General features: G+C 43.8%; 1 protein-coding gene across 1 annotated transcript in view; it reads right to left on the bottom strand.

The window, feature by feature from the left end:
* Positions 1 to 27,375, bottom strand: part of FCHSD2 (FCH and double SH3 domains 2) — a 90,523-nt gene that overhangs the window by 25,434 nt on the left and 37,714 nt on the right. Inside the window, exon 3 of the mRNA XM_032219693.1 lies at positions 25,842 to 25,887. Coding sequence (XP_032075584.1) covers positions 25,842 to 25,887 — 46 coding nt within the window. The remainder of the gene's footprint in view (positions 1 to 25,841; positions 25,888 to 27,375) is intronic.

Here is a 27,375-nt window from a genome sequence, read left to right as displayed (position 1 = left end):
GCGTAACATCTATTCCCCCCCCCACAGACGCCCTTGCGATAGTGAAAGAAAGAGTGGTACTATTTTGCTCACAACGGAAGTCGGTTTTTTTTTATAGAGAGTAAAAATTCTTCACTTGATTATGTTCTCCGCTGCCTGCTTTCCAAGCGTAACCTCTCCACAAAGGCGGTCCTCGACTTACGACACTTCATTCAGTGAGCGTTCAACGTCACAAAGGCAAAGGTGAAAAGAAAAAAGTGACTTATGACCATTTTTCAAACTCGTGTGGTCAAAATCCAGACATTTGGGAACTGAACTCGCATTTATGACGGCTGCAGGGCCCCTGGGGGCTGCATGTGATCGCCTTTTGCGACCTTCGGTCAAGCCTGATTCACTTAGCAACCGTTACTCACTTAACAACTGCAGTGATTCACTTAACAACTTTGGCAAGAAAAGCCATCAAAATGGGGTAAAACTCAATTAAGAACTGTCTCATTTAGCAACAGAAAATTTGGGCTCAGTTGTGGTCGTAAGTCGAGGGACCACCTGTACAGGTAGTAACTCTCAATATATATGTACTGAACCCCTCGTCTTATTAAATCAATTTCTAATCTTCTCCAAAGCATTGACATTTCACACTGCACAAGTAAATCCTCGTTTAGTGACGGCCATGTAGCGACCATTCACAGTTACAACGGTGATGGCAATGTAATTTCCTGACCAACCCTTATATCCATGACCTTTGCAGGCAAGCTGCACTGAGATTGTAAGCACCCTTGTGATCTCACTTAGCGACCGCTTCGCTTAACTATGGGCACTGTATGAGGACTACCAGAAGTGCGGGTTTAAATACGAGATGGGAAGCATTGCTTTTTTTTTAAAGTGACTTTGCTAAAAAGGTAAACCTCAACCATTCATTTAGCGACCGTTCGAAGCCACAACAGCACTGAAAAAAATGACTGATGGCCGTTTTTCACACTTACGACCGTTACAGCCTCCCCGTGGTCATGTGATCCCAAGGGCACCTGGTATGTATTCATGGCTTTTGCGCTACCTTGGGGTCATGTGATCACCGTTGGTAACCTTCCCAACAACCGAAGTCGATTGGGGAATCCCCATGCGATTCACTTAACAACCAAAGTCCACAGGGCATATGGGTCGCCTAGTTTCCCAATGGCAAACATTCCTGGCCACGTTTTAATAACACCCGTGGTTGGGAGCAACGTTCCTTCATAAAACCAGGTGCCAGCTAAGAAATCAACCACCGATGTAACCTGGCAGGGCTTGGCAGAGCATGCCGCAATTCCCTTGCGCCTGGGGGGCCAATTTCTTCTGGAAAATAGGAGAATCGTGTGTGAGAAAATCCCGCAGATAACATCAGGGCCGGCTCACGAATTAAGTCTTAATCTTAAGGAAAGTTCAGGCGTCTAATTATTTTCCGGCGTGCCTGAGAAGGAGGCGCCAAGATCCTCGGTTTTACGAGGTTTTGCACCCTGGTTTTTCTGAAGCGTGCCCGTGCAATCTCAGTAGGATAAAAGGGGAAAAAAAGAAGAAGCATAAATTAACTATATTTTTAATCTTGCCAAATAAGCCACCGCTACATTCACTGCAAGGAAAAATGGCCTCCTATTAAATTAGAATCACCTTGGCTCATTTCCACTTGCTAGCCGGAGCAGCTACAATAACCAAGGGTATCGGTAGTCCCTGACTCACAACCGTTAGGTTAGTGACCATCGGAGGTTCCAACGGCACTGCAAAAAAAGCGACGTATGACCGTTTTTTCATACTTACGACCGTTGCAAGGTCAACGCGATCAGAATTCGGATGCTTGGCAATTGGCTCACATTTATGATGGTTGCAGTGTGCCGAGGCCACGTGTAACCCTTTTTTGTCAATGGGCGAGCCAGATTCACTTAACAACCATGTGAATAACTTAACAACTGCAACAATTCACTTAACGACCAGTGCAAAAAAGGTAAAAAGAGGCGCAGCTTACTTAACAACTGCCATGCTTAGCAATGGAAGTTTTGGGCTGAACTGTGGTCGTAAGTCGAAGACTAGCTGCCTGGGTTGGTTTAGTGATGTATAGGAACTCAGTCCTCGATTTACGACTGTAAGGGAGCCAAGCTGCTTAGAGAATAGAGTGGCCATTAAGCAAATGCCAAGCAAAACAATGGTTTTGTTCGTTAAGCAAAACAATGGTTTGCAATGGGTGTGGCTTTTGCCAAAAAGGAGACATGCCAGTTTTCACCAAAACTATAGTAAAACACATGACTGCGAGAGAGTCCCATGTTCAAAATCCACACGCATGGCAACTGACTCATATTTATGACGGTCGCAATGTCCCGGGGAACATGTGATTCCTCTTTTACGACTTTCTGACAAGCAAAGTTGATGGAGAAGCCAGATTCGCTTAACAACCATGTGACTGATTTAACAACTGCAGCAATTCACTTAACGACCGTGGCAAGAAAGGTCATAAACACAACCGTGTTAGTAACTTAACTACAGGGATTCACTTAACAATTGTGGCAAGAAAGATTGGGGGGGGGAGGGAAATCTCTTAACCACGGCCTCGATTAGCAACAGAAATTTGGCGCTCTGCGGTGGTCGTAACATCGAGGACTGCTATATAAAACCAATATTCCCCTGCCGATTTGCAAATTCGGACCATCCTTTGCTAGTATTTGTTCTATGCACATTTCTTTATTTTAAAGAATAACTCCTGTCACCTAAGGTGGCGTCTTTAGTGGCCATTTTACTACATCCATCACCAAAAATTGCGTTCGGGTTTAGAGAAGATTCATCACCAGCCACACTCCTCCTCATGAATATTCATGAGTTTCACAAAGCAGTTTTATTAAGTTATGTCGGGGAGGGAAGTGGGGATGGGCAGATATTGCTGACTGCAGCAGATTCCCCCACCCCCCCAATTGTCGTTTCCAAAGGAGATCTTTAAAAAAAACCACGAACGGTGACCCGTTTCTTTGAACGTCGAGTTTTACAATATTTTAATCGAGTGTGAAGACAAGAGATAAAGGCGGCACAAAGCCTATTTCATTTAGCCTGGACAGGTGGCCCATCAGCCCCGGAGTGCGGGCATCCCAATTCCTCCTGCAATGCTATTAAAGGCGGTTATACAAATAACGACTCTTCCCGAGAATGCAAAAACACATCCCAAGCGGGGAAAGGGGGTCCCCCCCCCCCCCCCGGATCTCTCCTTGGTTTCCAAAAAGTTAAAGAAAGAGTCCAATGTTTCGGTCAGCTCTACGGTCCAGAATACGGGCCTTCAAAAGGAAGAGAAACTTCATGACGTATCGCTGGATGGGGAGAGGCGGAAGGCGGGGGTCAAGGCGAGGAACGCAGCGAAGTATTTCGAGGTCTCCTTTGGAAAAAAATCTAGAAGTTTAGAGCTGGTTTTGAGATGATCTTCTTGGTGGGTTTTTCTCCCCCATGGCATCGCTCTGCTGAATAGCTAATGCCCACAGCGCTGTCTTATGCCCTAGGATGCCAAGGCATGGAGTAGGGCTGTGTTTCTATTATCCTTCTCATCTTTCCTGTTACCCATTCCTTTAGCGTCTTATGACTATCACTTTGCTGTTTCTACCTTACGGTTTGCGTCGATTGCTTTTATTTAGTACCTTCGGACTATCGCTGAGTGCTGCACCTTATGATTTATAATGATTTTGTTATGATAATTGTGATTATCACTTGTGGCTTGTGTGTCCTCTGAGAGCACCGGAGACAAATCCCTTGGATGTCCAATCACATTCCATCCCCTATTCGATTCTATCCTATTCTATTATATTCCCTATTCTATTCTATTCTATTCTATTCTATTCTATATTCTATTAATATTCTATTCCATTCCATTCATTCTGTATTCTATTCCTATTCTATCCTATTCCTATTCCATTCCCTATTCTATTCTATTCCATTCCATTCATTCTATACTCTATTCCTATTCCTTTCTGTTCTGTTCAATTCTATTCTTATTCCTATTCTATCCTATTCCTATTCCATTCCCTATTCTATTCCATTCTATCCCATGCCATTCCATTCCCTATTCTATTCTATTCCATTCCCTATTCTATTCTATATTCTATTAATATTCCATTCCATTCCATTCATTCTGTATTCTATTTTTATTCCTATTCTATCCTATTGCTATTCCTATTCCATTCCCTATTCCATTCCATTCATTCTGTATTCTATTCCTATTCCTATTCCTTTCTGTTCTGTTCTTATTCTTATTCCTATTCTATCCTATTCCATTCCCTATTCTATTCTATTCCATTCCCTATTCTATTCTATATTCTATTAATATTCCATTCCATTCATTCTGTATTCTATTCCTATTCCTATTCTATCCTATTCCTATTCCATTCCCTATTCTATTCTATTCCATTCCATTCATTCTATATTCTATTCCTATTCCTTTCTGTTCTGTTCAATTCTATTCTTATTCTTATTCCTATTCTATCCTATTCCTATTCCATTCCCTATTCTATTCCATTCTATCCCATGCCATTCCATTCCCTATTCTATTCTATTCCATTCCCTATTCTATTCTATATTCTATTAATATTCCATTCCATTCATTCTGTATTCTATTTTTATTCCTATTCTATCCTATTGCTATTCCTATTCCATTCCCTATTCCATTCCATTCATTCTGTATTCTATTCCTATTCCTATTCCTATTCCTTTCTGTTCTGTTCTTATTCTTATTCCTATTCTATCCTATTCCATTCCCTATTCTATTCTATTCCATTCCCTATTCTATTCTATATTCTATTAATATTCCATTCCATTCATTCTGTATTCTATTCCTATTCCTATTCTATCCTATTCCTATTCCATTCCCTATTCTATTCTATTCCATTCCATTCATTCTATATTCTATTCCTATTCCTTTCTGTTCTGTTCAATTCTATTCTTATTCTTATTCCTATTCTATCCTATTCCTATTCCATTCCCTATTCTATTCCATTCTATCCCATGCCATTCCATTCCCTATTCTATTCTATTCCATTCCCTATTCTATTCTATATTCTATTAATATTCCATTCAATTCATTCTGTATTCTATTCTTATTCCTATTCTATCCTATTGCTATTCCTATTCCATTCCCTATTCCATTCCATTCTATTCCATTCCATTCATTCTGTATTCTATTCCTATTCCTATTCCTTTCTCTTCTGTTCTATTCTATTCTTATTCCTATTCCATTCCCTATTCCATTCTATTCCATTCCATTCATTCTGTATTCTATTCCTATTCCATTCCCTATTCCATTCTATTCCATTCCATTCATTCTGTATTCTATTCCTATTCCTATTCCTTTCTCTTCTGTTCTTATTCTTATTCCTATTCTATCCTATTCCATTCCCTATTCCATTCCATTCCATTCCATTCATTCTGTATTCTATTCCTATTCCTTTCTGTTCTATTCTTATTCCCATTCTATTCCATTCATTCTGTATTCCATTCCCTATTCTATTCTAATTATTATTCTATTCTATTCTATTCTAATTATTATTCTATTCTATTCTAATTATTATTCTATTCTATTCATTCTGTATTCTATTCCTATTCCATTCTTAACCTATTCTAATTCTTATTCTATTTGTAGTCCTCAACTTACAACAGTTCATTTACCAATGGTTCAAAGTTACAACGGCCCTGGAAACAGAGACTTCACACTTCCAATCATCGCAGCATCCCTATGGTCACATGATCAAAATTCATATGCTTGGCAACTGACTCATACTTACAACCGTTGCAGCGTCCCAAGGTCGTTTGATGCCCCTTTGCGACCTTCTGACCAGCAAAGTCAATGGGGAAGCCAGATTCACTTAACAGCCGTGCTACTAATTTAACAAATGCAATGATTCACTTAACAGCTGTGGCAAGAGAAAGTAAGAAACTGGGGTAAACTCGTGTAACAAATGTTTCACTTAGCAATGTAAATTTTACTCCATTGTGGTTGTAACTCAAGGACTACCTCTCCTCACCTCTCTTCCCCCATTCTCCTTCCATCTCTCCTCTCCTCTTTAAGGGAAAACAGTAAACATTTGATCTCCATGAAGGACAAACCTCCTATATAAAAACTCCAAAGCAGCACTGAAGATCCAGGAAAAAAAATCTGTTTCAGGAAAGTTGAGGGAGCAATTTTTGCAGTAATGAGCAGAGTTGTTGTTGTTAGTTGCAAAGTTGTGTCCAACCCATCGCGACCCCATGGACCACGTTCCTCCAGGCCTTCCTGTCCTCTACCATCCTCCAGAGTCCATTGAAGCTCACACCGACTGCTTCAGTGACTCCGTCCAGCCACCTCCTTCTCTGCCGTCCCCTTCTTCTTCTTTTGCCCTCCTTCGTTCCCAGCATGAGGCTCTTCTCCAGGGAGTCCTTCTTCCTTCTCATCAGGTGGCCAAAGCATTTGAGTTTCCTCTTCAGGATCTGGCCTTCTAAAGAGCAGTCAGGGTTGATCTCCTCTAGGACTGACCGGTTGGATGGCCTTGCAGTCCAAGGGACTCAATGCAGGAGTCTTCTCCAGCACCAGAGTTCAAAGGCCTCCATTCTTTGGCGCTCAGCCTTCCTTATGGTCCAACCTTCACAGCCATCCATGGCAACTGGGAAAACCACAGCCTTGACTATGCACACTTTTGTTGGCAGGGTGATGTCTCTTCAGTTTTAGTAGGCTGTCTAGTATGCTGTCTAGCAGAATAAGAAGCTGGAAATCACCTTTTTGCTAAACATTTCCGAGCGTTTCATTCAGGGATTTCCAGATTCCCTTCTCATGCTTTTACGGAATTTATGAAGCAAGTTTAGGTAGATATTAATAGTCTGCCCTTTCGTCCCTCCATCACTCCAATCAGAGTTGGAAGAGGCAACGCGGGGAGGAGGGAGGAGAGAGTGTAGAAATATTAGTCGTGGCCTGGATCCAGACCCCCATGGCTTCTTCCAAGTTATGTTCTGGATTTTCTGGTGCACGCTTCCCGTTCGGAAAAACGCAGCTCCTTCCCAAACAATGCATTTAAATCTCCTGCAGCCAAGGAGCTTCCTGTGGCTCATCCGCAGCTAACCTGCCTACGCAACCCTCCTCCTTGTAAATTCTGATTTGTACGGATCTTGCACAGTTCAACTTTTCTCTGATCGCTCTTTTCACTTGAATACTTGTCCAGAATGCAGCCGCGCGAGCGATCGTGGGTGCACCTCGGTTCACCCACGTAACACCTATCCTCCGCGAGCTGCACTGGCTGCCTATTGGTCTCCGGATACGCTTCAAGGCGCTAGTCGTCACTTATAAAGCCCTTCATGCTATTGGACCTGGGTACTTGAGAGACCGCCTGCTGCCAATCACCTCCACTAGACCGATCAGATCCCACAGATTAGGCCTCCTCCGAATCCCATCCGCGACTACCCGGAGGAGAGCCTTCTCTGTGGCTGCTCCGACCCTCTGGAACGAATTCCCCGTGGAGATTCGAACCCTCACCACCCTCCAGGCCTTCCGCAAAGCCCTTAAAACCTGGCTGTTCCGACAGGCCTGGGGCTAAAGAGCTTTTGCCCCCCTTCTCGAATAGTATGGTTGTTGTGTGTTTTTAAATTATGTATTGTTATGTTTCGTTTTTTATTTTTTGTCTGTACCCCCCCCCCCTTCCCTGATTTGATTTGTTAGCCGCCCTGAGTCCCCTTCGGGGGGAAAAGGGCGGCATATAAATATAATAAAATGAAAATGAAATGAAATGAATGAATACCACCCCGTTTTCCCGAAAATAAGACCTCCCTGGATAATAAGCCCAATCGGGCTTTTGAGCGCATGCACTAAAATAAGCCCTCCCCCCGAAAATACCTAAACCCATGTGCAGCCGCCATTTCCTCTGGTTGCTTGCCGCGCAAACAACACGAGGTGAGGAGGCCAGGCCCCGGGGGGGGGAGGCAAGGGAGGGGGACGGGGTGGGTTCTGGCTTCTTTTACTGCCTGTTCGCTCAGGGACGTGCTTCGGGCGCACACGCACTTGACGCGCATGCACAGAAGTAAAAGAAACCAAGACGGCGGTTGCTAAGGTGCCACCGATAGAACCGCTTTGGACGCATGTCGAGCCGACTTACTCAACCGAACCGGTAGAAACCCACCTCTGGGTGGGGGGGGAAAACATGCCCCGCGCACCCCACACGCCTTTACCTAACGGCCGCTCCCGCAACCCTAGCCACCGCGCCCCTTCTGTCACGCTAATGGCCGCCGCAAAAACTATAAGCGAAGGACAGGGGGGCAGGGGACGGGACATCCGCTCGCAGTGGTTTGGCCGGGCGAACAGCACGGGGCAGAGTCCAGGTGGCTGGAAGCGTGCGCACGGCCTCAGGGACGAACAACCTGGAGCCGCAACAGCGCGACACAGCAGCAGCCATGAGGTGACCCCGCTTGCCGCCTCCTGCACCTCAAAAAGAATAAGACCTCCCCGAAAATAAAGCCAAGCGCTTATTTCGGGGGTGAACAGACAATAAGACCCGGTCTTATTTTCGGGAAAACACGGTAGGGAGAAGCTAATTAGCAGCTCAGCTGACCTTTTTAAAAAAAAAAAAACACTGACCAGGGTTAAACTTGTTGGTTTATGTTAATGTAGCTCGGGGTTGAACTGAGGGGTCCTTGGTTGCTCTTTGAGCCTGGTGGCTTGCTTGCAGATGTTTCATCACCCAACTAGATAACATCATCAGTGCTAGTGGAAGTGAGGTTTGCCTTCTGTTTATATACAATATAAACAGCGTTGGTGGAGCTGTGGTTTTTCTCTTGGAAGGTTCCTGGAGTATTTCTTTTGTTTCTAAGATTGTTTCCTTAGTCAATCCTTGATTAGGGCATTGTTTTCTGCTTGATTGTTTGTCTGGGGTCAATCCCTGCTTATCTAGGTGTCGATTGCTAGAGTGGCAGAAGAGGAGGAGGAGGAGGACTGTGGGGTCCTGGGGGCTCTGAGTTGGTTGTTTTCTTTCATTCCCACACTAGGTAATATTATCAGTGCTGCGAGGAAGTGAGTTTTGCAGGAGAAAGAGGAGGACGAGGACTGTGGAATCCTTGCTACCCTCTGAGCTGGCTTGTTTTCTTGCACACATCTCATTACCCAACTAGGTATTATCATCCGTGCTACAAGCGAGTGGAGTGGGGTTTGAGGAGAGGTGGAGGAGGAGGAAGAGGATTGTGGGGTCCTTGATACTCTCTGAACTGTGTTTTGGGGTTTTTGCAGGCGCTTCATGACCAACATCAGTGCTTATTTGAAATTTCCTAGGGTTTGAGGTCTGCCAATTTTGAAAATGGAAGCTCTTCGCATGGTCGTAAACTGAGGACTACCTAAGCAACTATTGTCCTCGAATGTGGAAGGAAGAAGATGAACCAACGACTGGCAAAAAAAACCCCAAACTTTGTCCAACAGAGATAAACTTTTTTTTAAAGAGATCCTTGCTATAAGACAAAATGCATTTTGGGAAAAACATTTATTTATTTATTTGGGGCACTAACTGGTTCTAACAGACTTCGGGCAGCTCACAATAAGAAAATTACATAAAAAGACAAGGAAAACAAAGATTTTTTTTTAAAAAAATGTAATCCAAACAATTACAACTTAACATAAATTTGCAATCTGGTCATAAACGAATCGGAATCGAATCGGCCCCCCCCCCCGCTCCCCAATGCAATAAAGCAAAATGGGAAGTAATTTTCCAGGCCAGCCTTTCAACAGGAAGTGATGGGAAACTGTGGGATGAGTTTCGGGGTTTTATTTTTTTTCCCCCTGTCCAGAGTTTTTGCACAGGAGTTCTGTGTCCTAAACAAAAACTGCCCTGGGTAATTTGGAAACCGGACGCTGTCTGGACTCCCTACAAGAATTGCCGAGAATAGAAAAACTTCTACCCATAAAAGCTATTTCAAGGGGGAAAAAAAACCCTTTTTTTGTGTGACTACCTCATTCTGTGTTACTCAGAGCTGCAAACCAGGAGCTTCCGAGGCCAAGAAAATCCCCAGTTTCATTTCTATCTCTTTTTTTGGGGAAAACAAAAATGCTGTTTGTTTTTTCCAAGCCTTGTTAAATGCACTTCAAAGTTGTACCAACTAAAGATTTTATTATACGGCGAGTCCTCAGCTTACAGGCCACAATGGTGCCCAAAATTTATGTGGCCGAGCGAGACGTTTGCCCCGTTTTATTACTTTCCTTGCCACGGTTGTTCAATGAATCGCTGCAGTTGTTAAATGAATAACTCGGTTGTTAAGTGAATCCAGCTTCCCCCCTGACTTGGCTGGATGGAAAGTCGCAAAAGGGGATCGCGTGACACACACACCCCTTCCTGGGACACTGCGACTGTCATAAATGCGAGTCAGCTGTCAAGCATCCGAATGTAAATCAAGTGACTGTGGGGATGCTAGAATGGTCCTAAGTGTGAAAAATGGTCATGAGTCACTTTTCTTCCAGTGCCGAGGGACCTTGGAGATCATCTAGCCCAACCCCGTTCCAGCAGGAAACCCTATACCATTTCAGACAAAGGGCAGTCCCATTTCTTCTTAAAAACCTCCCAGGATCTGAGAGGTTGAAATAAGGAGGAGCTTCCCGTCCGTGAGAACAATTACCCAGCGGAACAGCTCGCCACCAGAAGTTGCGGGTGCTCCCATCACTGGAGGTTTTGAAGAAGAGACCGGACAGTCCCTTGTCTGAAGTGGTGTACAGTCTCCCGCTTGAGCAGGGGGTTGGACTAGATGACCTCCAAGGTCCCTTCCAACCCCGACGATGCCCTATGTTCTATGAGAGGATATTCCAAAGTATTTTTAGAATGTCTTAAGACGATATTCTAATATCTAATAATTCTAGTAATTAGATCTATAATACCCGAGAGGACGGATATTGTAAGAGGAGATTCAAATGCAAGAGGATGGCATAGGAATGTCCCTTAATGCCCCTGCCTAGAATATAGGCACCATTTAATTATTCATGGCCCCCTCTGCAAAATGAGATCAAAAGCCCATTTAACTCAGCATCCTGTTCCTAGCCCCTGAGACAGGGAGGGCTAACCCTTTCCAGACCGAGTGGCCAAAGCGTGCCAAAATGCAATGCCTGTGCAGCCCCCGTGTATGCGCTCCACCCACGCATGTGTGTACGCACACACACCCACGCATGTGCGGCAGGAGACCCCGAAGACCAGCTGGCTGGCAGGAGACGCACACATGCGCGGCGGAGCTGAACTGGGGCGACAGCTCGCATGCCCCCAGAGAGAGTGCTGTGGTCGCATGCCATAGGTATTTTTTTTCCAGCAACTGGGATGGACTACAGGTAGTCCTCGTCTTACGACCACGAATATAAACATTTTGTTCCTAAGCCAGACATAGATTAGATAGATAGATAGATAGATAGATAGATAGATAGATAGATAGATAGATAAGATAGATATAGATAGATAGATAGATAGATAGATAGATAGATAGATAGATAGATAGATATAGATGGATAGATGGGTGGGTGGGTGGGTGGATAGATAGATAAGATAGATAGATAGATAGATAGATAAGATAGATGAAAGATAAATAGATAGACAGATACATTAGATAAATTCCCAAGAAACGGACCTCTTTTGCATGTAGTTTTTCATCTCTATCTAATTTCCACCTTGGAGCTAATCTCTGGGGGAAAAAATCACCCAGAGGATATTGGAGCTGCGTGCAATCTGGCACTGAGAAGTGCCACCATTTGGTGCCACGAAAGGACTCCGCAGAGATTTCCAATCAAGCTTTTTTAAAAACATGGAACATAATTGCATGTGCTGGGCTTGTTTCAGCTCTGGTGAACAGTGAGACAGAGAAACTTTTTTTAAAAATATATATATATAAACCAAAAGAGAAGAGAAAAACAGCTTGCAAGCGTTGGGACAGAGCTGGAAAGAATCAATTTATTTTTCTTTTTATTTATTAAGTGCCTTTGACACCCATCTCACCACAATGGCGTGGCTCGAAAGCTACACCCCACAAAGTTGCAGAAACTCTCCTTACTTCCCCAATAGTTACAGAGATATTAATCAACACGACAACCTGCATTATAATTATTTCATTATTTACTGAAAGAAGATGGCACCATTTAGGAGTATGAATTCTTCTTATTTTTTCCTACGTTTAGCAAATTATCCTGCACAGAATCCACCCAACATATGTGACTTTTGGTCTTCATAGCAGGTCTGTATGAAGATTTTTAGGTGCAATCATAAGGGCTGGAAGGGACCTTGGAGGTCTTCTAGTCCAACCCCCTGCAACAAGCAGGAGTCTTATACAGGTAGTCCCCAACTTACAACAGTTCATTTAGTGACTGTTCGAAGTTACAACTGAAAAAAGCGACTTGTGACTGTTTTTCACACTTACGATCGTTGTCGTAAGTCACACGACCGTGATCACACGACCAGAATTTAGACAGTTGGCAGCCGGCTCGTATTTACGACGGTCCCATCGTCCTGGGGTCACGTGATCCCCATTTTTGCGACCTTCTCACAAGTAAAGTCAAAGGGGAAGCCAGATTCACTTAACAACCGTGTTACTCCCTTAACAACTGCAATGATTCACTTAACAGCCGTGGCAAGAAAAGTCGCAAGGAAAGAAAAAGTTCACTTAACAAATTTCTCCCTTAGCCACATACATGTTGGCCTTCAGTTGTGGTCGTAAGTCGAGGACGATCCATACCACCCACTTGCCATTATTTTGATATTAGCTCTCTGTTGATGCAGCCCACCAATTGAGTCTTTTGTGATTTGTGTGGGAGGGGAAGGGGGGGGGAACCAGAGGAGCACTTCCAAGCCCAAGGCAGGCTTAAACAGCGTGGCGCTGAACTCTCTCTTGGCAACTTGGCAACCGCAACTCGGATCCCAGAACGACAAAAGTACACATCTCACAGCCGGCGGCACCGAAAAAAAAGCAAAGCGGTAAAAATTTGGGATTCTCTTCGGTTTTTTTGTGGACACAAACGCAGTGACGCTTCTGGGCCAGGAGCCAATCTGATATTTCATTAAAAGTCCGCCCGCGTTCAATTCCCTCCCCGTAACGAGGTTAGGATTTCCAAGAGCCATTAAGCAAATTTCATTAGGCGACGGGTGTGTTGCAACGTTGGGGTGGTGAATGGAGAGAGCAGAGAGAGCCATTCAGCCGAAGGGGATCCCTTTGAATCTCTGGCGAGCTGTCGAGGCTGCTCTGATGGATGGACAGAGCCGGGAAGTTCATTTTCCCCGTGCTTTAAGACAGGCAAGGATGACCGACTCTGCTCCAAAGGAGAAAAACCCTTTTCCAAAAGAAACCATCATCCCGGGTTGATGTCGGTATGGCGTGCGTTCAGAAACCTGCTTTTATCTGTCAAACTACAGGTGTAGTCCTCGACTTACGACGGTGACGGTTGTAACTTAGTGACTGCTCAAAAATACATCAGCACTGAAAAAAGGGACTTATGACCGTTTCCTGCACTTAAGACCGTTGCAGCATCTCCATGGGGATGATGAACATTGACTGCGTGCTCCAAATTCAGGCACTTGGCGACTGACTCATATTTATGACGGCCGCAGTGTCCCCGGGGGGGGGGGGGCGGAGCAGAGGTTTGTGTGTTCTCCAACACAACTCTCACAACGCTTCTCTGAACGCACTCGCTCTCCCAATGGGGAGCTTACCTAACAAAGTCTACATGGAGGGACATTAAACAGTGGGGTACCACAAGGTTCTGTCTTAGGCCCAGTCCTCTTCAATAGCGTCATAAGCAACTCAGATGAGAGAATAGAAGGGGAACCTATCAAATTTGCAGATGATACTAAGCTGGCAGGAATAGCCAACGTCCCTAGAAGGTAGGCTCAAGATCCAGATGGATCTGGATAGACTTGAACCCTGGGCCCTATCTAACAAAATGAAATTCAACGTAGAGAAAAGTCAAGTCTTACACTTAGGTAAGAAAAACCAAAACTACCCATATAGATTGGGAGAAACCAGGCTTAATAGCAGTAACTGTGGGAGAGGGATCTTGGAGTCTTAGTGGACAACAGTTAAATAGGAGCCAGCCGTGTGTAGCAGCAGCCAAAATAGCCAACGCAATCCTAAAATGCATTAACAGAGGGACGCAATCAAGATCAAGGGAGGTACTAATACCGCTCTGTAAAGCCTTAGTAAGACCACACCTAGAGTACTGCATCCAGTTTTGGTCACCACGCTTTAAAAAAAAGATGTGGAGACTCTAGAAAGAGTGCAGAGAAGAGCAACCAGGATGATTAGGGGACTGGAGGATAAAACACACGACGAACGGTTGCAGGAACTGGGCATGGCTGGTCTAGGGAAGAGAAGGACCAGGGAAGACAAGATAACATCTTCCAATACTTGAGGGGCTGCCCCAGAGAGGAGGGGGTCAAGCTCTTTTCCAAAGCCCCCGAAGGCCAGACAAGGAACAATGGATGGAAACTGACCAAGGAGAGATTCAACCTGGAAATAAGGAGGAATTTTCTGACAGTGAGAACAATCAATCCATGGAACAGAAGTTGCCTTCAGAAGTTGTGGAGGCTTCGTCCCTGGAAGCTTTCGAGAAGAGACTGGACTGCCATCTGTCAGAAATGGTGTAGGGTCCCCTGCTTGACCGGGGTGGGGGGGTGGGGGTGGACTAGATGTTCTACAAGGTCCCTTCCAACTCTGTTAAACTGTTATCTGTTAATTTCTGGCAATTTTTGGCAGATTAATTTGCCAACTAAGACCATCTTTTGAACGGCCTAAAGCCAGAAGTCATATTAATTTGCCTCCACCCCAACCTGTTCCGGGGTTTGTCAAGGGCAATAGGAGAAAATTCTCAGGCCGGCAGGGCCATTCAGCATACAGATATACTCTGCCTACTTCTCAACTCTAAAAATGATTTATAAGGAGTTAAACCAGCTGGTGTGACTCATCTGAAATCTACCTTCAGAGTAACTGTGTCTTATCTCCTCTGATAATCAGTCGTTGTTCCAAATTAGGGTATTTTGTAGTCACTCCAGATGCTAATTAAGCTCAACAGTCCACCACCTTCTCCAGAACACACATTATTTACACAATTGTTCTGCTTAAACGCACCCTGGGGCCAGGAAACAGTGGCCTCTGCACTAAAAATGGTCTTTAAAAAATAATAATAATAATGGTGGATGTACTTTAGTTCTAATGGTTGCACATGAAGTTCAATTAAATGGTACAGGGTTTCCTGCCTGAGCAGGGGGTTGGACTAGAAGACCTCCAAGGTCCCTTCCAACTATTCTGTTCTGTTCTATTCTCTATTCTTTTCTTTTCCATTCCATTCCTTTCTTATTCCATTCCATTCCCTATCCTATCCTATTCTATCCCAGGTAGTCCGTCATAAGATCACAAGTGAGCCCAAAACTTCCATTGCTAAGCAAGGCAGTGGTTAACCGAATTTTGCCCCGTTTTATGACCTTTCTTGCCACGGTTGTTAAGGGAATAACTGGCGTTGATACAAAGTCAGCCACAGGGTTGTTAAAGTGAATCTGGCTTCCCCACTGATTTTGCTTGCGAGTAGGTCACAAAAGGGGAGCAGGTGACCCAATCGGGACAACCCAATCGTCATAAATATGAGTCCTTGCAGCTGGTGTGGTGCCCTTCTGATGCCTTTTCTTGGAGACGTTTCATGACCCAACTAGGTAACATCATCAGCGCCACAAGGCAAGTAGGGGTTTTGCTTGCTGTTTATATACAAGTCGCTCCCCCTGTCTGTGTTGGTGGGATTGTCCTTATAAACCACAACTGAATCAAGGAACAACCAAGAGCAACGCGGCGAACACCAACAGAGCAAGACGCATGCACACTTGCCACATAGATATAATACACAACATCTACATATCTCAAGAGACTTTTCTAATCCTCCTTTCCAAATCGCTGTTGGCAATTTTCATCTAGTTTCCTTGTATTATACATACATACATACATACATACATACATACATACATACATACATACATACGTTGTCATCATTGTCCCTCCTTTATTTGACTATATCCTGTATCATAACATTTCCCCCCTAATAATCAAAACTTAACTGTATCTAACTTAATTCTTTTTTATTAACTTTTGTATATAATTCAAAAGGATTTCTAATCTTCCTTTCATGGGTACCTGTTCTGTTCCCCCCTTCACGGCTCTTAACAAACGGCAAGACGAATAAACTTAAAGGGAACTTTCTTTATCAGTTCTCAGTTCAAACTGGCTTCGAGCCCAAAAATAACATAAATACAGTCTCTAACGAGATAACAGAATACAAAACAACTCTTACAAGCCCAATGCACTTCTCCAAGTGTAGCCTTGAATCAGGGTTACAAGAAACAGAAAGCACTTATCCAAGTGTATCTTCCATAAATCACGATTGATGATCAAGCAATGTTGTACCAAACAAGGAACCCACGAAGGAACGTTGACTCCTGCAACTAGGGCATGGCAGCATCCGTCCTTTTATCTCCAAACCTGCCTCTAACAAGCCCCAGCTGCATAATGAATCTTGTACCCCGAAAAGACTCACAGAAGACATCTGCTGAGTCACAACAGGTACCATTCAATATTCATATCCAATTATTACTTATCACAACTCTACACATTGTATACATTATTATCATTATCAATTATTTCTTTAATTATATCTATTATTACTAAATTTCACTAAGTTTAACTAGTTTTAAGTTATATTCTTCCATCGATCAACCTGTATCTTTCCAATAATTAGAAAAGTCTGTTATTAAATATTATGGATGTTTAGCTAGAATAGGACATAAGGATTCAGTGTTATTGGAGCATTTTAGAAATATTAAATGAAATGCCAGTATGTGGTTGTGTATTAAATTTCGGTATATTTTATGATGAAGGATCTTTAAATAATTATAGTCAAATATAAATGGAGGTACAAGGGCAACATGTATAAATATTTGAATTAAAATACTTGACTTAATATGAATTATGCTTGATGACTGTGGAAGAGATGCACGAAAACCTTTTGTAACCAACTGATACACTTTCTACAGTATGTAAAGAAGGAAGATTGTATGTATTGTGTTTGTTTTGAAAATAAAAATAAATAAATTAAAAGAGACCATTCAAAAACCCACAAGGAAACAAAAAGACCCTCTTCTCTCCAGCGATCAACACCCAATGATTTACACCAAGATTAACACAATCAAGTAAACAATAACGCAAGGAAGGAATTGCCAGCTCAGAGAAACAAATCTCAGTGAAAAGGGGAGTTATGCAAGCTTGATAAATAAATGAATAAATAATAAACGGACAAATAAATAATCAAACAGTAAACAAGAGCCTAATCAAAGAATCACAAAAATTAACCCTCTTATCAACATCAACAAAGCAAGCCACTAGTGTATAAAAAGAGAGCAAACCCCCAGCACTTAGAGGGAGAGTGTTTAACCTTGGCTTGACTTCAACTCCCAGAATTCCCCAGCCAGGATGGACAGATTGAGAGCAGGAGTGTCCATCTGAGGCAACTTTAAGACCTTTGGACTTCAACTCCCAGAATTCCCCATCCAGGATGGACAGATTGAGAGCAGGAGTGTCCATTGTGGCAACTTTAAGACCCGTGGACTTCAACTCCCAGAATTCCCCAGCCAGGATGGACAGATTGAGAGCAGGAGTGTCCATCTGAGGCACCTTTAAGACCCGTGGACTTCAACTCCCAGAATTCCCCAGCCAGGATGGACAGATTGAGAGCAGGAGTGTCCATCTGAGGCACCTTTAAGACCCGTGGACTTCAACTCCCAGAATTCCCCAGCCAGATGGACAGATTGAGAGCAGGAGTGTCCATCTGAGGCAACTTTAAGACCTTTGGACTTCAACTCCCAGAATTCCCCATCCAGGATGGACAGATTGAGAGCAGGAGTGTCCATTGTGGCAACTTTAAGACCCGTGGACTTCAACTCCCAGAATTCCCCAGCCAGGATGGACAGATTGAGAGCAGGAGTGTCCATCTGAGGCACCTTTAAGACCCATGGACTTCAACTCCCAGAATTCCCCTGCCAGGATGGACAGATTGAGAGCAGGAGTGTCCATCTGAGGCACCTTTAAGACCCGTGGACTTCAACTCCCAGAATTCCCCAGCCAGGATGGACAGATTGAGAGCAGGAGTGTCCATCTGAGGCAACTTTAAGACCCATGGACTTCAACTCCCAGAATTCCCCATCCAGGATGGACAGATTGAGAGCAGGAGTGTCCATTGTGGCAACTTTAAGACCCGTGGACTTCAACTCCCAGAATTCCCCAGCCAGGATGGACAGATTGAGAGCAGGAGTGTCCATCTGAGGCACCTTTAAGACCCATGGACTTCAACTCCCAGAATTCCCCTGCCAGGATGGACAGATTGAGAGCAGGAGTGTCCATCTGAGGCACCTTTAAGACCCGTGGACTTCAACTCCCAGAATTCCCCAGCCAGCATACCTATGATGGCTGGGGAATTCTGGGAGTTGAAGCCCACAAGTTGAACACTCTTGTCCTCAATCTTTATACTGTTTTTATATTTTAACATTTTATTGTACGTCGTCCAGATTCCTTCTCTGAGGCGAGCTGTTCAGAAATGTGAAAAATAAATAAATGATGTTTTCCCCTCTGCCGCTAGCAAATATTTGTCAGATTAGCAGTGTTTTTATGTCTTGGGATCTGGGCTAGGCGGCTTGGGGAGCTGGCTTGGCCAGGCCTCCTCCTGTTTCCGCTCCTTCCCCTTTCTTCCTTCTCCGGGAGGTTTCTGGGCAGAGCGGCTGGATAGAAGGAGGCCTTTCATCGGCCTGCAGGGAAACAAGCCGGCTACTGTACATCCAGGCCCTTCCAGATGGAATCAGGGTATATGGTGGATTTCATGGAAACTTTCCTCTCTTCTCCTCTTCCCTTCCCTTTCTCTCCCTTTCCTTTCTTCTCTCCTCTCCCCTTTCCTTTCCCTTCACGTTTTCTCCTTTCCTCTCCTCTCTTTCTTTTTGTTCCCTTTCCTTTCTCTCTCCTTTCCCCTTTCCTCTCCTTTCTTCTGTTCTCTCCTTTCCTCTGCCCTATCCTGCCCTCTTCCCTCTTTCTCCTCTTTCCTTTCCCTTCCTCTCTTCTCTCTTTTCCTTTCCGCTCCTCTTCTTTCCTTTCTCTTTCCACTTTCCTTTCCTTTCTTCTGTTCTCTCCTTTCCTCTGTCCTATCCTGTCCTCTTCCCTCTTTCTCTTCTCTTTCCTTTCCCTTCCTCTCTTCTTTCTTTTCCTTTCCGCTCTTCTCTTCTTTCCTTTCCTCTCATCTCCACTTTCCTTTCTTCTGTTCTCTCCTTTCCTCTGTCATATCCTGTCCTCTTCCCTTTCTCTTCTCTCCTCTTTCCTTTCCTTTCCTTTCTTCTCTCTTTTCCTTTCCGCTCTTCTGTTCTTTCCTTTCCTCTGCCCTATCCTGTCCTCTTCCCTCTTTCTCTTCTCTCCTCTTTCCTTTCCCTTCCTCTTTTCTCTCTTTTCCTTTCTGCTCTTCTCTTTTCCTTTCTCTCATCTCCACTTTCCTTTCTTCTGTTCTCTCCTTTCCTCTGTCCTATCCTGTCCTCTTCCCTCTTTCTCTTCTCTTTCCTTTCCTTTCCCTTCCTCTCTTCTCTCTTTTCCTTTCCCCTCTTCTCTTCTTTCCTTTCTCTCATCTCCACTTTCCTTTCCTTTCTTCTGTTCTCTCCTTTCCTCTGTCATATCCTGTCCTCTTCCCTTTCTCTTCTCTCCTCTTTCCTTTCCTTTCCTTTCTTCTCTCTTTTCCTTTCCGCTCTTCTGTTCTTTCCTTTCCTCTGCCCTATCCTGTCCTCTTCCCTTTCTCTTCTCTCCTCTTTCCTTTCTGCTCTTCTCTTTTCCTTTCTCTCATCTCCACTTTCCTTTCTTCTGTTCTCTCCTTTCCTCTGTCCTATCCTGCCCTCTTCCCTCTTTCTCTTCTCTCCTCTTTCCTTTCCCTTCCTCTCTTCTCTCTTTCCTTTCTGCTCTTCTCTTTTCCTTTCTCTCATCTCCACTTTCCTTTCTTCTGTTCTCTCCTTTCCTCTGTCCTATCCTGCCCTCTTCCCTCTTTCTCTTCTCTCCTCTTTCCTTTCCCTTCCTCTCTTCTCTCTTTCCTTTCTGCTCTTCTCTTTTCCTTTCTCTCATCTCCACTTTCCTTTCTTCTGTTCTCTCCTTTCCTCTGTCCTATCCTGCCCTCTTCCCTCTTTCTCTTCTCTCCTCTTTCCTTTCCCTTCCTCTCTTCTCTCTTTTCCTTTCCGCTCTTCTCTTCTTTCCTTTCCTTTCCTCTCCTCTTTCCTTTCCTGTCCTTTCCTCCTCTCCTCGCTGAAAAAAAAGTGACTTATAGACACTTTTTAACACCATTGTGACCATTACAGCATCCCCATGGTCAGGTGATCAAAATTCAGACGTCTCCAAAGTGCTTGTTTTCAGGAGGCAACTGGACTTTCTGATTTTTTTTCATTTAAAGACGTTTCGCTTCTCATCCCAGAGGCTTCTTCAGCTCTGACTGGATGGTGGGGAAAGGAAGGATTGATGGTCCTTGCAGACAGCTGGTCATTTGCATCCTTTTAGAGGGTCCTTGAGGCCACTTGGAGTCTACCTGTACCCTCAGGGTCATCTGAATATACAGTAATGGTTCCTGTAGTCTACCATTTTTCCCTCTGGAAATCCATCCTACTTCCACCCCATTCCAAGGGTCTTCACCCCAAATTGTATAGCTAAAAGTCTGTAGAAATCCTCAGTCAACCATAACCTGGATGACTGAGAATCTCTGCAGACAAAATTCAGACGCTTGGCAACGAACTCCCCATTTATGACGGTCGTGGTGTCCAGGGATCACCCGATCCCCTTTTGTGACCTTCTGACAAGCCCAGTCCACGGGGGAGGCCAGATCTGCTTAACAAATGGGTTACTAACAACAGCTGCAGTGAATTCCCTTAACAAACGTGTCAAGGAAGGTCGCAAAAACGGGGCAAAACTCACTTAACAACCATCTCGCTTAGCAACAGAAATGTTGGACTCGGCTGTGGTCGTTATGTTGAGGACTACCTGTATTTCATTAAAACCTAGTTCCGTTTTCAACACCATGCTAAAAAAATTTTTTAAACCCCAAACTTTAAATAAAAACGGAACACTCAAAAGTCCAAAACAAGCTAAAAGTCCCTTCAAGTTTATTGCCTCTTCCACATAACAAAATAAGACAATCTTTGCTGGACATCTGGAAAATAATAATAATAATTATTATTATTTGATGAATTAATTCCTTCGTAAGGTCAAAGCCCCACTGTCTGACCTTCTTTAGAAGGTCTGGTGAAACAGGATATCCCAAAGCCTTTGTTCCGAGTTTATTTTACTAATGTCCTTCCATTGTGTATACAGCTGAGTGGAAAGGCTTTGGGCTCCAATGGGATCCTTTCCAAAATGCCCAATAATTTCGGAATTTTTTTTAAAAGGTGGACAACACACACACGGTCCAGAGCGAGAGAGCAACAAATGTTGATTTTGGATAAATTACCAGCAGGCATTGTTGTTTTTTAAAGCAATCCAAATTCTCAGTGCATGACTCAGGAGCTTTAAAAAGAGACCTCCGAGTTCCACCGATCTAGAATATTAATCCCTTCGCAATCCTGGTTCAGATCGCACGTAAATGGGAAAAAAATCCTGGTTCTTTTACCCGTTTTTATCATTTTAAATTCAGAATGAATTCAGAAAGATCAGCGCCTGAAGCAGGGGGGTCAAACTGAATTTTTTTTGGGGGGGGGGGCAGATCAGCATTGCAGTTCTCCTCTGTGGGCCAGCTGGAGGGAGATGGGACGGACGCCTCCTGCAGCCCCCTGCTGGCCAAAATTGGGGAGGGGGCCTGCATGAGGCCCCCTCTGCCCCATTTTCGGACTTCATGGCCTACTGCCAGTCAAAAACAGGCCCCCTAGAGGCCCCCACGAGGCCAGTGTTTGGCCAGCAGAGGAACCACAGGCCCCCCCTTTTATAGTTCCGGGCCAGCGTCACGGGCCAGATTTAAGCACCCTGCGGGCCAGACCCAGGCTGGGGGGGAGGGGGAGAGATGGGCTTGAGTTTGACACAGGCGTGAAATCCACACGTATAAGACGCACCTTTTCCCCACAAAAGAGGGAGAAAAATCTGGGTGCGTCTTATACACTGAATACAGCATTTTTGGCACCCTCTTTGCAAAAATGGATGTGCAGAGGGTTTGGGAGGATTGTAGGGTGCTCCTGGGAACTGGGGAGGGCAAAAACGAGTGAAAAATGGACCATTTTGGCGGGGCAGCCCCCAGGAGCACCCTACAAGGCTCCCAATTCCTCTGCATGCCCCCCTTTTTTTGGAAAAAAAAGGCCTGTTTTTGCAGAAAATGGGCTGTTTTTTGCTCGTTTCCCCCCCCCCCCAGCCCCCAGGAGCACTCTACAAGCCCCCCAAAGCTTTGCATGAGCCCCCCTTTAAAAAAAATGAGGCTTGCAGAGGGTTTGGGAAGCCTGCAGATTGCAAAAAATAACCCTTTTTTAAAAAAAATTACCTCTTCAAAATCATCGTGCATCTTATACTCTGGTGGGTCTTATAGTCCGCAAAATACGGTACCTTTGCTACTGGCTCAGTAGCCATGTGAGCGTGTGCGCTCCCTTCGCTCGTATGCGCCACCTGTGTGCCCGCGCAGGACCTTCCACGCATGCGCAGCGTCAAAATGACACCCGGCCGGTATGTGGTTATGTGTTAAATTTTGGTATGTTTTATGATGAAGGACGCTTAAACAATTATAGTGAAATGAAAATGGAGAGATGATGATGATGGCGACATGTATGAATATTTGAGTTGAAATACTTAAGTCAGTGTTTCTCAACCTTGGCAACTTGAAGATGTCCGGACTTCAACTCCCAGAATTCCCCAGCCAGCATTTGCTGGCTGGGGAATTCTGGGAGTTGAAGTCCAGACATCTTCAAGTTGCCAAGGTTGAGAAACACTGACTTAAGTTAATATGAATTATGTTTGTTGACTGTGGAAGAGATGCACCAAAGTCTTTTTTGTAACTCACTGATACACTTTCTATAGCATGTAAAGAAGATGCTGTATTTGTTTTAAATTAAAAATTTACAAAAATATATTTTAAAAAAAGACACCCGGCCGGGTGGACGGAGCCTGCTAGTGAGCACGGCTGCAAAGGAATGCGATCAGCGAGGGGTGGGGGGGAAGAATTCGTTGTGCCACGCGATTTAGATTAGGGTTTGTAGCTAATATTAATCGTGCATCACAGCTGATCGTCGGAAAAACCGCTTCGCCCAAATGGGTAGCATTTCACACCCCTGGTTTGACCGCCCTAAAGAGGTCTAACAAGAACCCAAATTTATTATCCCTTTGATCCCAAATCTTGCAAGTGGGTGTGGGCGCAGAGCACGGATAATTCTCTGACTTACAATCACCCATTTAGTGATTGTTCGAATTTACGACAGCACATTAAAAAAAGTGATTTATAATCCTTTGTTCATGCGTAACGACCGATGCAGCATCTCTATGGTCACGTGTTTAAAATTCAGGCACTTGGCAGTTGGCATGTACGGCCAGTCCTCAACTAACAACAGGTCAGAATTCGGACGCGCGGCAACTGACTCGTATTTATGACAGTCGTACTGTCCCGGGGTCGCGCAGTCCCATTGTGAACTTCTGTCAAGCAGAGTCAATTGAGGGGGGGACGCCGGATTCACTTAACAACCGTGTGACTATCTTAACCACTGCAGTGATTCACTTAACGACTGGGGCAAGGAAGGTGGTAAAATGGGATAAAAGTCACTTAAACCTGTCTTGCTTAGCAACAAAAATTTTGGGCTCTTTAGTGGTTGTAAGTCAATGTAGAAAGTTATCACCCACCCCACTCCTAGGAGGAGGAAATATTTTGAGAAATATTAAAAAGGCAGAATGTTATATTTCCCTGGATGAGAAATGGAGAAAAACATGCTGTGGGAAAGCGGCCCCCACCTTTTCTTAATATCCCTCAGCAGAGGTCAGCACTTAAGAGATAAAGAGATAGCTAGCTCTATTCATAAGCAAATACCCTCACCCAAGATCCAACAAAGGTAGGATTAGCCCTCAGTCACAATAGGGATTGCCCAAAGCCCCTTCGTTGCAGTCCAAACTTCAACCAAACTCAGCTCAGACAAATATGACACCATGGGAGTCGGACAACAATCATTAGAATACATGTTCTTGTACAGGAACAAAAAGTTCAAGGGCAAAGCCCAAGAAAAAGCATAAAATCCCGCCCACTCTCAACTCAACGTGGTCAGCTGCCCAGAACCCATCATTAAACCATCTTTCCAATCAGTCTCCATATTTCCAGTCTCTTTCTCCCAGCTTGGAACTGAACCAGATGGCTATTTCATCAAGAACTACCCAGAATCATCCTTCATCAAATGGACGAACATGTCCTTCTAAACCAACAGAGTTTGTGATTCCAGCTAACAGGAGAGACCGTGAATGATGGATTATTATTATTATTATTTTGCAAATCTTGAGCCAGTGTTCAAACAAGCTGATGATCTGTTTGTCAAGGTTTGTGACTTCCAACATTCCCTTTCCATTTTTTTTCCCCTCAAAAAAAAACAAGAACATATTTTTTTTGCGTGCTTAAAACAAAACCGTACATTTCTTCTGCCTTAAGAAAAGAGGGTATATTAAAAAAAAAAAGATTTTGAAAAAAAAAATTGACAATTGGCAGACTGTTAGAAAGGAGGCGGAAACCACAAAAGTAACACATAGATTTGGCAGAAGAATAAGCCTGCCTAGAAAAGCAAATTCTTTATTACAAAACAATCAAATGCTCTATAGACATACTCTAAGCCAGTGTTTCTCAACCTTGGCGACTTGAAGATGTCCGGACTTCAACTCCCAGAATTCCCCAGCCAGCATTCGCTGGCTGGGGAATTCTGGGAGTTGAAGTCCGGACATCTTCAAGTGGCCAAGTTTGAGAAACACTGTTCTAAGCAGTTAGCAGGAAAACACCCTAATTTTTCTTTCCAAGGGTCTATACCAGCTAAAATTCACTTAAACAACCGGCATACTGGTATATCATTAAACGGTAACATTTAGTAAGGTCACACTTGAGGTAATGCATCCAGTTTTCATCACCACAATGTACAAAAGATGCTGAGCCTCTAGAAAGAGTGCAGAGAAGAGCAACAAAGAGAATTAATTCCTCATGCTGGCTGAGGGATTCTGGGAGTTGAAGTCTACAGGTTAAAAAAAAAAGGCCCCTAGTTGGCCACCCCCTGGACTAGATCAATGGTCTCCAAACTTCACAATGTTTAAAACCTGTGGACTACCAGAATTCCCCAGCCAGCATGTCCGGCCAAGGAATTCTGGGAATTGAAGTCCGCAAGTCGTAAAATGGCAATAGTTTCCCATGCTGGCTGAGGGATTCTGGGAGTTGAAGTCCACAAGTCATGAAAGGGCCATAGATCCCCATGCTGGCTGAGGGATTCTGGGAGTTGAAGTCCACAAGTCATGAAAGGGCCATAGATCCCCATGCTGGCTGAGGGATTCTGGGAGTTGAAGTCCACAAGTCATGAAAGGGCTATAATTTCCCATGCTGGCTGAGGGATTCTGGGAGTTGAAGTCCACAAGTCATGAAAGGGCCATAATTTCCCATGCTGGCTGAGGGATTCTGGGAGTTGAAGTCCTCCAGGCTTAAAGTTGCCAAGGTTGGAGAACCCTGCTTTAAACAGTGGATGAATGGGTGGCTGCAAGATGAGGATTACCTGCAACAGGCCAATTAAAGAATTTAATGCCAACAGCAAGTTTTTAAAGTCTGCAAGGAAGAGAATGCCCCAAAAAAACCCCACTTTGACAACCAGCCGCAATATTCTGTTCCTTACCTGTGCATATTCCCTCTCAATCGCTGCTTTCTTCTGGCTGAACGTCCTACAGCAAAGACAAGAGGAAAAAGAAAACATCGTTAGAAATCACGGGGCAAAAGCCGGAAGATCGGAAACACAACCAAGTCCCTCATAAGCCCCCAGTTCGATCACTGCAAATCGGCTCGGATGGACGGACGGCAGTAAGAAACGGACGAAGGAGAAAAACACAGCTCAATGATTGGTCAGCAGCGGCTCAGCAACCATTGAATCTCCCGTGGATGAATTTGGGAACCCCTCTCCCCCCCCAAAATGACATTTCCAACCTCCAGTTTTAAGCAGGTGTGTCCAATAGGTAAGAAATTAAATCAATTTTAAATGAATTGGTGAGAGGGAAAACTCAGGTCCAGGGCTGGCTTTTGAAGTTCATCCCCGCAAACTGCCCTATCTTGGTGTTGCCCCAGCATAGATATTTTGTACTGATGGAAGAAAATATTTGTAGCTTAGGGTTGAAATCAGAGGTCCTTAATGCTGAGTTTGGTTGTTTTCCTGCAGACGTTTCACTCACTCACAAGATTTGTTTTTCTCGCCACGTACATTTATGCGTCTGAACTAGACTTGAGTTGTTTCTGTATCATGTAATATATGTGGGTATATGAGCATATGCATATCTATCTATCTACCTATCGACCTACCATCTTTATCATCTCTCCGTCCCTCTCTCTCTCTCTCATTCTCTCATCTATCACTCCATATCTCTCTCCATCTCTTTATCTATCTATCTATCTATCTATCTATCTATCTATCTATCTATCTATCTCTTTCTATCTATCTCAACATCCCTATCTCCATCTATCTTATCTACGTCATCTATCTATCATCTTTATCATCTCTCTCTCTCTCTCTCCATATCTCTCTCCATCTCTTTAGCTATCTATCTATCATCATCATCATCATCTTTATCATCTGTCTGTCTGTCTGTCTGTCTATCTATTTCTCTCTTTCTATCTCAACATCCCTATCTCTATCTTATCTATCTCTCTATCATCTTTATCATCTCTCTCTTTTTCTCACTCTATCTTTATCATCTCTCTATATCTATCTATCATCATCTTTATCATATCTCTTTTTCTCACTCTGTCTTTATCATCTATCTCTCTATATCTATCTATCTATCATCATCATCTTTATCATTGTCTGTCTATCTATCTATCTATCATCTATCATCTATCTAATTATCTATCTATCTATCTGTCTGTCTGTCTGTCTGTCTGTCTGTCTATCTATCTATCATCTCTCAACATCCCTATCTCTATCTTATCTCTCTATCATCTTTATCATCTCTCTCTTTTTCTCACTCTCTCTATCTTTATCATCTTTCTATATCTATCTATCTATCTATCTATCATCATCATCTTTATCATCTTTTTCTCTCTCTATCTTTATCATCTATCCATCTATATCTATCTATCATCTATCTATCATCTATCTATCTATCTATCTATCTATCTATCTATCTATCTATCTATCTATCTATCTATCTTTTTGCCATGTT

Source organism: Thamnophis elegans, chromosome 6 (assembly GCF_009769535.1).
Source record: "Thamnophis elegans isolate rThaEle1 chromosome 6, rThaEle1.pri, whole genome shotgun sequence".
Classification (NCBI taxonomy): Eukaryota; Metazoa; Chordata; class Lepidosauria; order Squamata; family Colubridae; genus Thamnophis; species Thamnophis elegans.
This window is presented reverse-complemented; position numbering and strand designations above follow the sequence as displayed.